Below are 13,079 nucleotides of genomic sequence, written 5' to 3' on the forward strand. Positions count from 1 at the left end.
GTTTCGTGTTCTTTTAACACGTGCTACCGGACCTGACGCTTCAGGGAGTCGTCGCTCTTCAAACCATTTTCAAAAATGTCTGAAACATTAAAACTCCGAGGAACTCTTAGAGGCCACAATGGCTGGGTTACTCAAATTGCAACTAATCCGAAATACCCGGACATGATCTTATCTTCCTCTCGAGGTAAGTTTGCTAATAAATCCAGATACATCTTTACAATCATTATCTCAATAACCGTGCAAATATGCAATAACCTGGGTTAAATACGTATCAGTTTTCTTGTATACTACCATTTACCAACAAAATAACATGATGAGTAAAACTTTGCCACGCGATTGTTGTGAGCGGCAAGCGGATATGGGGCTGAATATTTTGTTACTGTAGGATCCAATATACATATAGAAAATGAGACATTCGAATAAAATTTGAAATTTATCTTCAGACAAAACTCTCATCGTGTGGAAGCTGACCAGAGACGAAAACAACTACGGTATACCTCAAAAGCGTTTATACGGTCATTCGCACTTCATTTCTGATGTTGTGCTGTCTAGTGACGGTAATTACGCCCTTTCCGGTTCTTGGGACAAGACTTTGCGTTTGTGGGATCTCGCTGCAGGCAAGACTACCAGACGATTCGAGGACCATACTAAGGTGTGACAGAACTCTTAATTTTGTTAGGGTGTAAATGCTGATTATGCACTGAAGATAATCCTAAGTGCCTATGCGAGGCAGAAGACCAGTGTTTTGTGCCTTTGCGAGGCAGAAGATTGTGTTTGTGTTGTAAAAGTCTGAGGTAAGATGGTAGTATAATTATAGTATTGTAAATATACCGACCATCATACAACAGTCTGTTAACAATTCTAAGTGTAGTTGAATTGATAAGTTTTTTGTTTATATCACAGGATGTACTCTCGGTAGCCTTCTCAGTTGACAACCGTCAGATAGTGTCTGGTTCTCGCGACAAGACTATCAAACTCTGGAACACCCTTGCGGAGTGCAAGTATACCATCCAAGATGATGGACACAGCGATTGGGTGTCATGTGTCAGATTCTCACCCAATCATGCCAACCCCATTATTGTATCCTGTGGTTGGGACAGAACTGTCAAGGTTAGTGTACTATTTATGAAAAGGGTTATAAATTGCCTTGATTCCTTCAATGCTTAGATGTATCAAAAGTCTAATCTAGTTCGTTAATTATCGTTTAGCGTTCACAGCTGTTGAAAAATATATTAGGTACTTGTCTCATCCAAAAAAAAAGACTTCCTGAGGAATACCTAAAAGCTAATATACAAATCCTCATGAGCCTAATTATAGATTTTTCATAATTCAAATTTAAGTAAATATGAATGTTCAGCTTTATATTAAAGTTCTAACAAATAAAAAACTTATTCTAGGAATCTGTTTATATAAATCTTAATCAATGGTTTTTTTTGTGCACAGGTCTGGCATCTCACTAACTGTAAGCTCAAGATTAACCATTTGGGTCACTCTGGCTATCTGAACACTGTTACTGTATCACCTGATGGCTCTTTGTGTGCATCTGGTGGTAAGGATATGAAGGCGATGTTGTGGGATCTGAACGATGGCAAACACCTCCACACCTTAGACCACAATGATATCATCACGGCCTTGTGCTTCTCACCCAACAGATACTGGCTATGTGCTGCTTTCGGACCTTCCATCAAGATCTGGGTATGTATCGATTTAATTAATAACTAAAATTGAGTAAATATTTTCCATTAAGGTTCTATAATTCATAAGTGCCAACCATGCGTTGGAAGGTACCACAGTGATGCCCTCTAAGTAGATTGTCAACCTGGTGGATTCTGTCGAAAGTGATTGAAGGTGTAAATGGGGGTACTACTTATGCAAGCATATCTAGCTGTAAATGTCTTTTAGCTGTTAAAGATATATTTGGAAAATATAAATAACAAAAAATCACTTCTAAAAAAATACATATTATTAAACTGCTTTTTTACAGGATCTGGAAAGCAAGGAGATGGTTGAAGAGCTCAGGCCTGAAATCATTAACCAAACGCAAACTTCCAAGACAGACCCTCCTCAGTGTCTCTCCCTAGCATGGTCTACTGATGGACAAACCTTATTTGCTGGTTACTCAGATAATACTATAAGAGTGTGGCAGGTTTCCATCTCAGCTCGATAAGCTTAATTGTCAACATTAATTTCATTTATTTTTGTGTTCTTTACTCATTCCTTGGATGATTGACTCTAAGTGATTTTTCTACTTGTTCCAATTCTTGACGGTGTTGAATTATGTTAAGGATGAAAATAAATGAAATTGTGTAAATTTTCCAAACTAGCATTTTATTGATCTCCTTGTAAGTTTAAGATAAGAAATTGAATAGTGCCTATTTTAATGTATTGTTATGTAAATAAAATACGACCTTTTCGTACCCAAATGACTTTATTTATTATAATGTAAATTTACATACAAAAATACAAAAGGATAATGACAAAACCAACCCAACCTCAACCCCTGTAGTGAATCATAATTCTCTACAAAAATAGATTCTTTTTAAAGCTTCAGATTTAATAAATATGTTCAATGGAAAAGTAATTGAAATTATGGTTACAAACAGTATGCACTAATATATAAAAATAAATGTACACAATACAGTTAATTGGATCAAGATGTCACAGTTAACTGCAATTAGCTTAAAGGACTAGAGTAGCAGTGCCTTATTTACAACGCTTTCTGTCTGTAGACTAGCCACAGATTAGATGGTTAAAACAATGCAGCTGTGGTATGAAACCTAGCATTGATTCTTTCTCCACCTGAATTTTATTTCATATTAATAATTAACTATTTAACTTCTAACATAGAATACTACAAAGAAGTAAATTTCAAAAATCTTTTAGTGAACATATTCAGCACCAAATTAATCATATTCCAACTGCAAGAACAATATGAATGAACAAATAGAAAAAATATACCTATAGGTATTGATAATTGTTAATTTTTGTTTTAGTATTTACCCTAATTTAATTTTTATTATTTTTCGATTTACTAACACTTTATTGTAGTTTTATTTCATTGATTAGGAATAGAATTTTTCCATCTGCTACACATCAGCACCCCTTGTTTGAAAGTATAAAATTTATATCTTGTTTATCTTTGAAATAGGCAGCCCGTTACTGTCCAGCAAATGTGAATCTATTTCTGTAGGTCCTTCACCTATTTTAGTGTGTATAATGTATTTAATCATATCCATTCCCATTGGTTCAATACACAACTTTGATAAAATATCAGTATTTATTTCTTCTTTGGCAACACTTAAACCTGTTATGAATTTTTCTGGTGACGTTGAAGGGAATGCATATTTTATTAATGAAATTACTTTAGGGACATCATGCTTTAACAAGTACAAACAAGCATTCGATCCAGCATCGAATGTGTATGCTACTTTTGTCACCCCACTAAAGTCATTATATTTATGAATCAAATCTACAATTGAATGAGAAATGTCTGTCATGTACACAATAGGAGGATATGAATCTAAGCAAATTGCATGAAACTGATTACTGTCTTTCATTGTTATCTCTGCAAATTTAGAAAAGTCTTTGTTCTTTATAGCTTCTATAATTTCTTCAGTTCTTTGGGGAACACAGTGTTGTATTCGGTGTTTTAATAATTCAGATGTTTCTGAAGATATTTTCATTCCTACAGTTGAACTGACTTTCTTTTGAGTATTACCAACTACAAGTACTAAAACACGCATTTCAGGCCAATGATTCGAATCTGCAATTTGTGTGGCTATAGAATCGCTACCATCAGGTTTTGAGCCAGCATGCCACCTTACAAAACCTCCGTAAACACTTCTACATGCACTGCCTGAGCCTAATCTTGCAATTGAACTGACATCTGATTTAATTTTATACAATTTTGCTAAAGCTGACACCAAGCAAGCATATCCTGCAGCCGAGGATGCTAAACCAGCAGCGGTTGGAAAATTGTTCTCTGAAGAAACATGAACTTTCCATGATAGTACATCTTCAGCAATCGTTTTCTCTGCAACAGCTCGTGATTTTATCTCCCTGAGGCAGTTTTGTAATCTTGGATTCGAAAATGACTCTTCTTTTCCATTTAACCAAATCTGATCTTCTACGAAATCCGGATGAGTAGATACCGATGTTTTAGCACACATAACACTTGTATCGAAAGTAGCACTAACGGAATCATTTAACGGTAAAATTAATTTCTCGTCACGTTTTCCCCAGTATTTTATTACTGCAATATTTACTGGAGCAATAACTGTAACTATGTTGCTCATTTTTAAGAAAAAAAGGAATGGCTGTTCGAATTAGGCGAAAATAAGTTAAAAACTGGCGCCAGAAGATTTCAGTTATCACTGAAATACGTCAGTTTCACTTGTACAAAAATTGCACTGGGGTGGGACTTTAGGGATAACAAATGCGATGTCTTCAATTTCCCCAAACTGTTTTTATATTATTATTATTTCTGATGAATAAATGCATTCACGTCATATGTATATATATTTTTCACTTCAAATTTAACGATGAGAATTAAATGATCAATTTCAGAAATTTTTTATGTGTCACTCTTTAAACTCACAAAACCATTTCCACATTAATATTAATTCAATTCCCCATCTTTTTAGAAAAAGAAAAAAATCCACTCTGGTAACCGTGAACTGACGTATGAGATTTTCTATGGTTTTTTTCTTCATTTGGGCAGACACATGGATCCAAGTGACTATAAAACTCAAGGTTCATTCATATATTTTAAGTACGAAAGTCATGCCGTTTTTTAAAAGACAAAAATAAAATCAATTAACTCTAGTAAAAAGGTTTCTCACCTTTACTACGACTAAAAAGGTATTTTTGGGAGAACCTGAGAAGACTTGTCGAGTGAATACTAAAAAATCAACCAGCTACAATTAAGCCAGAAAAAAAAAAAAAATTGACAAATTAAAACAATTAAAATATCAAGATTCAACAAGAAGAAACAAAGTTCTAACCGTTATAAAAAATCCTTGTATTTTGATGCTGTCCAATGAGAAATTCACTAACCTTTCTCAAAGTCCACAACAGTAAGCATTTCAGTCTGCAATTCGACACTTTGTTCTATGAGTATTCAAATTAATTAATTAAAACCAAATTTCGGACTTAATGTTACCATGTAATGAATTTTAACACCCAAAATTTATTATCATAAAAGAATTTGTACATTTCCTTAGTGACGTTACTCAAATTAGTCTTTGAGTGGTTAATTTTTGATCATTCTTTTGAATTTTTCTACTTTCCAAAATATGTAAGTGGTGCTTCTCTTACAAATAAACACACAAAATATTTCTCTGTGTGGCTGTAATAAATACTTAAATTCCTGCTCATGTTTGATGACTTGTAGGTTAGGATGTAGACAGTAAGCCTGAAAATTTTTTTTCATTGTTGGTAATATATAATGCTAAGTTGTAGTAAAATAAAAAATTGTATGGAGTTTCAGGTTGTTGACCATGATCTTTTTCACGCATCTATACAATAAATTAATTAAAGAATGGCTTAGCATTTCTATCAGGTAGATCCAAGGTCTAATGAAAGCAAATGATTATAGTCATTTAGATTTTTTTGAAAACTGTTAGTAACAGCTATGCGCCATTAAAAAACCATTTCATACAAAATAAAAAAATCAATTAATAAATGCGAAAGTGAAGTGTATTTTTTTTAATCATTGCTTTGCACATATTCATTGATATTCAAACAACATAATATTATTCTAGTGAACACAAAACAAGAATTTATCCTACTTTCAGGTCAAGATAATAGATTTTTTATTTCTGTATATTATTATGCCATAAATAAAGACAGTTGATAACTTATTTTGTCGTAAGAATATCTTTTAGTATACCTCCACTGGCAGATTGGCATATATTCAGTGCATAATAAGAGATTGGCTTGGCAGCCCAGTTGTAGATATGGCAACATTGATTTTAACGCTGCCTGCCATTTTCGTTTTGTGGCACAGTAAGCGGCGGTCCTAATGTGTAATTCTCGTAATATCTTGAGTTTGTTATCATTGTAAAACGTTTGTTAAGAATAGTGTACCCGTTTAATGTGACCTGGAAAAACGTGACAGTTGTAGTGTTCAAAGTTAACACCAAAGTAAAGATAAATTGTTGACTTCCTTGGGTGGAGAGGGTGAGTAGGTATTTCTTTATTATTTGATTTTGTATCTTAAAATTGTTTCGTTAATATATTAGTAAGGGATATGTTTATTGCATATTTCCCATGTATTAGATTGTAAATTTTTTACAAGTTAATTGTTTCGCATTGTAAGACCTCTAGGGCGTAGTGGTAAGCACCGAAGGTTTATCATTAGTGTAAAGTGTCACCACACCTATGTTTAACTGTCATCATTGATAGAAATATGTAAAATGCGAATGTCTATGAAATATATGAACGATTATTTCTTAAAAGTTATAGAGAAATCAAATTTAATTAAAAATATAATCAAATTCAGTATTAAAAAAAAAACTATTTTTAACAAATCCTTATCTATAAACCGAATACATCATATAAGTCTAAAATTGACGTATCAATTAATTACCTAGTATGGTAAAAATAAGTATGTAAAGAAGATCCAATTAGATTTAAATTTTTGAATAAAATGTTCATAGATGGAAAGAAGTATGGTTCAAATTTAATAAGCGAATTAAAGAAATGAAAAACAAAGAAACTAATATGTTTTATGATACAGTAATTAGTGTTTGGAGCTTTTATGGGTTATTTTAACTTTAGAGCACTTTTCCAGAATCAACTTTGTTACTACAATTAACACCACAACTATCTTTGACTAACTTTGGGCAGCAACGTTAGTTAAGTATGTGCAGATTGCACAAAATAAATTGAAAATTTACACCAAAAAATTAGTCACTGGGATAGTCTGGCAAGAAAGGTAAAGTGATATTTGGTAAAGAGAGAAAGTTATGAGTGTTTTCAACTCGTTATAACATACATCATGCAAATCTTAAATTAAAATTTTGTATGATATACATTGTAGACGTAACCCTCTTATAACACAGTATTTTGTAACACTGTTCCACTCAAACACCAAAAGAAAAATTCTCCGAAACCATCATACTAAAATGTAGTATTTTTACAAAACAATAATCAGGGTTTTGTTTAAAATTATTAAGAAAATTACATTATGCACTTTGAACACAATATATGGGAATAACTGAAATTTAACTAATTTAAAATATATAATAGGTTAGTTACATTACATAGTTGAGATGTTTCATTCAGAAAAATTAGTCCCCTTTTGTTCTGGTTTCAAGTCTCATATAACATGGTTTGGCACAATACGGGATTTTGTAAGAATGTATCTACTCTATTATAGAATGGTTACATGTATTATATTTTTAAAGGTGATTAACAATCAATTATCAATAAATCCTAAATATCTATCATATTTTGATTATTTTACATTAAGGGGCCTACCTTGGTTTTTGGTTATTTATTGGATATACATGAACATGTGCTAGGCCTATAAGCATTATTTTGCATGTTAAATAGACAAAATGTTGACAGCTTTCCTAATGGGATTACAATACTTCGTATTGCAAGTCTTTATGAAGCAATACTTTAGTCGTCGTGGCCTAACGGATAAGACGTCCGGTGCACTCGTGTTGAGTGTGTTGATGTTCGAATCTCAGGCGGGTACCAATTTTTCTAATGAAATACGTACTCAACAAATGTTCACGATTGACTTCCACGGTGAAGGAATAACATCGTGTAATAAAAATCAAACCCGCAAAATTATAATTTGCGTAATTACTGGTGGTGGGACCTCTTGTGAGTCCGCGCGGGTGGGTACCACCGCTCTGTCTATATCTGCCGTGAAGCAGTAATGCGTTTCGGTTTGAAGGGTGGGGCAGCCGCTGTAACTATACTGAGACCTTAGAACTTATATCTCAAGGTGGGTGGCGCATTTACGTTGTGGATGTCTATGGGCTCCAGTAACCACTTAACACCAGGTGGGCTGTATATGACAAATTCAAATATAAAAATTTGATATACCAATTTCAAACTGAAGGCTAACTTTTATGACCATCAAATATACTACACTACAGTGCTCAAGATGATCTTAAACACTGCACTTTTACCCTAAAGAGATTTTGTTACAAATGTTGTAATAGATTATCATACAAGATATTTATAACGAACACTGTAACTTAACAATAAACTAACAATCTTTTGTAACATCATTTGATTAACTACAATATTAATGATCTTTTAATACCAAAATATATCATTTAATGTCATGCCACTGTAAACAAATCACTATTAGAATAGTTGAATCAGAATGAATGTAGTTTTAAGTATATCCTGATTTTTAAAAGTATTTTTGATCAATAATTTTAAGAATTGATATCTGATATGTCCTATATTAGTGGTAGAAGTTTGTATGTGTCACACAGCTGCAAGTTATAAACATAACAGAGGCAAAACAGCAACCATGAAGTCTTATGTTCTTGTCCAGCCTCTAGTGATTCTTTTGAGGGGTTTGGTAGTTGGGGGAGGGTAATCCATCTACTGTTTAAAGTTAGGGTTATAAGAGCATCATAGTATTAAACTCTAAACTATCCCGGAAATACTTAAAAAATTGTATATCTCTTATCACCCTGCCCTCTGCGATGGCAAGTCTAACGACGGGAGATAAAGATGTATTGTTGTAACAACTCAATCTAGGGAGCAGACAGACTCTAGAGTAGTCTAGAGCAAAGAAACGTTCGTAAGGCAAAGCACTTAGTGCGAAATAAATTTAATATTATTTCTAGGCGCCTACTCGAAGGTCCAAGAATTAGCCCTCCACCTGTCCTTAATCTGTGTAGAAGGCTTCATTGTCATCCAGTTTATTTAAAGTTAGGTAAATGGTTATGATGATATAGCGATATAGCAACCATCACTTTCTTGCATAGCGACGCCCTTTCGGTTTTTTTTTTCAATGTAAATATCAAAGGATTGTAGCCAACACGTACGTACGTTGTTGCGTGGGCATTAATTCTTTGTAACGTTAAAACTGTAATGCTTTTCATTTCTGTTTGAACCGTTATAATACAGTTATTCGATCATGCGGAAATTAATCAATTCGACAAGCTAATTCAAAGTTTAAACGCTACATGCATTCATTTCTTAGGTAGTGCAATAATCTACGATTTATATATATGTGTAGTTCTAACAAAACCGGGAATTTTTATTGTGGGAAATATCACCATCTTGAGACATAAGGCAATGAAGTCGCGTTATAATAATAACAGCCTTTAAATCAGAACGACTTTTGTTCTTCAAATGACATGAATATTAAAATTTATTGCATAGTACATAATTATTTATTTACAAATATCCTCCGAAATAGATTTCCGGCACGTCACCGGTAATACCAGTACTTGGTCCACGGACATATCCATTCGAAAAGGACCATTAAAGGCATGCCAACCTCCTTCAGTCGATCGCTCATTGCTGAGCATCGTGATGCGCCCGCCTGTGACCTTTTTTTGTAATTTTTAGCCACTTATGTCGGTCAGTTGCACAGTGAAGTGCGTGGCTCAGTCTTATGTCCAGATACTCAGACACTTGGTCACTCCCATCTTTTTCGGCTACGACCTCTGGATCGTTATCCATCCACTTTACCCGTCACTATGAGGCATGCCATAACTCAGGTGAAATTGCAAACATAACTTAAGATTATATTTTCACAACTTGAAACAGTTTAATTTAACACCAGTGTGCTCAGTGCGAGTTTTTTAACGTTCTTGATAGCGTAAACGTTAACTCAAATTTGTATGCAGTTGGAATAGCGCCCCTAGCGGCAAACGTAGGCAAACGATTGAATTCCAAACAAATATAACTTTTACGCTATCGAGAACGTTAAAAAACTCGCACTAAGCACACAGATGACCCGCGAATCGCTCCGACTTTTTTACAATAGTATTCAAAAACAAATACGTTGTTATCTGTATCTGCTCTGCGTGGGGGGACTGTTCGATTACGAATGAATTAAAACAGCGGATGTGTCGATTTAAATCCACTCGTACATATCCCGTTCTTTGACGTGTCCGTGTGAATGATAATTGCTTAGCAACAAATTAAATAAAATAGTTTCTAAAAACGACTATGCATTATATGCAGTATCAAAAATTCTGTTTTTTTTTCTTCTTCTAAATAATAAATAAGTGTGTTCCACCTTTCTCTACAGTAAATATGATCCCGGGATCAAGTCGCGCACGGTCATCCGGCCCTAAATTAAGATACTCTGTACCATAAGATAAGAAGCCTTTATTAACAACCTTAATTGATATTTCGGTACATACTATTAATGTATTTTTTTTACACATTTGATGACACCTGTTTTTTTTTATTGCTTAGATGGGTGGACGATCGCACAGCCCACCTGGTGTTAAGTGGTTACTGGAGCCCATAGACATCTACAACGTAAATGTGCCACCCACCTTGAGATATAAGTTCTAAGGTCTCAAGTTTAGTTACAACGACTGCCCCACCCTTGAAACCGAAACACATTACTGCTTCACGTCAGAAATAGGCAGGCAGGTACCACCGAATCAGTCAAAATCGGTTACTTATGAAAAAAATGAAATCAGCTTCATCTCGTTTCTTGATATGGTAAATAACGGGAAGGGGCGTTTTTGATTCTTCTACGTATTCTGACAAAAAATAATAATTAGAATATTTAGTTAAAGTCTTCTTGAATATCGGAAAAGACTCAAAATAGATTGAATCACAGATTGACACGTTTCGGTCATAGTAATATTTATAATAGATTTAACAAAAATGTTACTGTAATATTAATTCATTTTTCTATGACTATACTGTACGTGTCATTTTCGATAAGATCGATTTTTTCATTGTCTTTTGTGCTTGCATTCATAAATTAATGAATACTAATTGTATGCAGGCAAATCTGAAAACAAGTTGTAATTGTCATCGTTGCTAATCGTGAATTAGGATTTTACAATAGCGCCATTTTATATGCAATTCTTGAACGGGCTATTACCGCGTTTATTAATTTTACTGAGTTCACGTTATTCCCGAAATATCAACCTTGATGACGGCTGAATTAAGTTTTAAGCTATTGCATAGCCTTTATCGCGGGTTTTGAGCGCGACCGAATCAAGAAATTCCGTAACGAAAATAAAACCTAACCCCCACTCCGCCTACCATATAGCTCGCGTTCAATACATTCACACGTTGCTCTCTGTCGCGCGGTCTACCTTATGAGTGTGAAGGGGACAGTTAATGTTTTGCTTATGTTAATGTTTATAAATATAGCGTGGTCTTATTTTATTATTATTATAATTATAATTGCATAAGCTGATAAAAAATGTTATGCAATAGCTTTACCGCGGCAGTCCCCGAGTGCCACACGTGTTTTGTAATGAGTGGAATCCAGAATTAGGTTTAGTAAAATAACATTTATGTATTTTTTTTTGGATTTTGATCTTGTCGGTTTTGTTGATCGATAAAGAAATTTCACGAAAAAAATGTAATAGCATTCGTTCTTGTGTACCATTTTGAATGGGTGCTTCACGATGCGGTATGAGCTTAGTAGGTAAGAGCTTAACATCAGATGAGTATCCATCTAGGTCAATAAAATAACACTTTTGGCGTTTAATTGATTCTAATTGTTTCGTCTGTGTTATTTTCAATGCGAACGTAACAGTAATTGTTTGAAACTAGCAACTCAGGCATATATTATTTATTGATGATCTAATATCATGCCTTACGAAATATTAATGGGTTCGCGAGAGACATGAAAGAGAATTGTTATTAACGTTTAAATGTTTTATTTGTTATGTGACAAAATGAGATTGAAACTAAAGTGACTAGTAATATCACTACTGAATTTATTCTATCGTACCGTGTGTTTTTTACGTCCCTTTATTTGAAAACTTTTTAAAGTTCCAGATGTGACGGTTCGTTGACCTTTCTCATGATTTACCCTCTACAATTGGCTACGGTGTCAGATTAATTTTATCAACACCGCAGGATATCTTCGTTAAAGGTGGATTATCACTCGGAAATCATATTCATTTCTGGTGGTAGAGCGTTTTGTGAGCCCGAACCGCCCTGCCTATTTCTGCCGGATTGCGTTTCGGTTTGAAGGGTGTGGCAACCGTTTTTTTCCTACCTAGGCTGATAGCCTCAAGGGCTCAGATCTGACGACGTTGCTAACACGAACCCTAGTAAGAGGCCGTTAGTGGATCTGGAGGATCTGAAATAACGTGTTTTGTGCGACGTCGACTGCTTTCCATTCTGTCCGCAGGATCGGGACGTAGTTACCGGCGGCCACGATGAGAAGGTTCTCTGTAAAACTGAGATTTAAAAATTATGTTTCAAGGGGAATGGCGGCATTTACCATGTTTAGTGGCCAAAGGCTCTGGTGGGATGTGAGCTCGTCAATCCATCTAAGCAATTAAAAAATCTTGCATTGCAACTCTTGGCATTGTCAACTATTACTAAGACGCACTAAAACATCAAGGTTCAATTGAACTAAATTAGCTTCCTTCAAATATTTAATTAAACGTTTGAAATAAGCTGCGAAATATCTCACAAGCAAACTCATAAAAGAACGTATCTACATATAATCTAGTACAAAATAATTAAACTTCCACTACATTCTGTTCTTTGCAACAAAATTGCGCGAATTTCAGTTCAATACATCTATCTATCTATCTATGGCTCGCGCGTATTGCACTGTAGTGCATAGATAATACATGTAAATTAGTACGGGCGTCGGCCACTAGATGGCTTCGCTTCGATTCGTGCTCCTATTCTATGCTCTCATTGCTGCCTGAAAATTTCTACTTTGGGGTCTAGAAAATAATGTGCATTGAAATCTGTTTCGTATCAATTATCATAACAGATAAGCCTGTGAGTAGTCCACAAGGATGTCCCCTTTCCCCGTAAAAGGATTAGGTCCTTAGACACTGATGTTTGAGCATAGAGTAGAGTTTTAGAAATGCTTTATGCCAGAAAAATTTTCGAATACAAGTAAACGAGTAAATTAGGATAGTATA

The 13,079-nt window shown here is 34.4% G+C and overlaps 3 protein-coding genes across 6 annotated transcripts in view; 2 read left to right on the forward strand and 1 right to left on the reverse strand.

Moving 5' to 3' along the window:
* Positions 1 to 2,317, forward strand: Rack1 (receptor for activated protein kinase C RACK 1). 2 transcript variants are annotated; one of them, NM_001046807.1, is made up of 5 exons: positions 1 to 184; positions 444 to 794; positions 904 to 1,110; positions 1,444 to 1,695; positions 1,985 to 2,317. In NM_001046807.1, the coding sequence occupies exons 1-2, from the start codon at positions 76 to 78 to the stop codon at positions 656 to 658; spliced, it is 324 nt and encodes a 107-aa protein (NP_001040272.1). In that variant the 5' UTR covers positions 1 to 75; the 3' UTR covers positions 659 to 794; positions 904 to 1,110; positions 1,444 to 1,695; positions 1,985 to 2,317. The 2 variants fall into 2 exon arrangements, with proteins under 2 accessions (NP_001040272.1, NP_001041703.1); NM_001048238.1 differs by having other exon boundaries at positions 444 to 652.
* A 670-nt stretch (positions 2,318 to 2,987) lies between these two features.
* On the reverse strand, positions 2,988 to 4,375 carry Mppd (diphosphomevalonate decarboxylase). The gene is given in 1 exon segment (NM_001099830.1): positions 2,988 to 4,375. A coding segment is annotated over 1 exon segment (1,173 nt). The 5' UTR covers positions 4,296 to 4,375; the 3' UTR covers positions 2,988 to 3,122.
* Positions 4,376 to 5,950: 1,575 nt separating this feature from the next.
* LOC101741866 (actin-binding protein WASF3) overlaps positions 5,951 to 13,079 on the forward strand; it is a 30,157-nt gene continuing 23,028 nt past the window's right edge. The window contains exon 1 of one of the 3 annotated variants that reach the window (XM_062675163.1): positions 5,951 to 6,188. The gene's annotated coding sequence lies outside the window, so the exon portion shown is untranslated. The remainder of the gene's footprint in view (positions 6,189 to 13,079) is intronic. The other 2 variants (XM_062675157.1, XM_062675156.1) reach the window with 2 other exon arrangements.

This window comes from Bombyx mori, chromosome 3 (assembly GCF_030269925.1).
Source record: "Bombyx mori chromosome 3, ASM3026992v2".
In the NCBI taxonomy this organism is placed as follows: domain Eukaryota; kingdom Metazoa; phylum Arthropoda; class Insecta; order Lepidoptera; family Bombycidae; genus Bombyx; species Bombyx mori.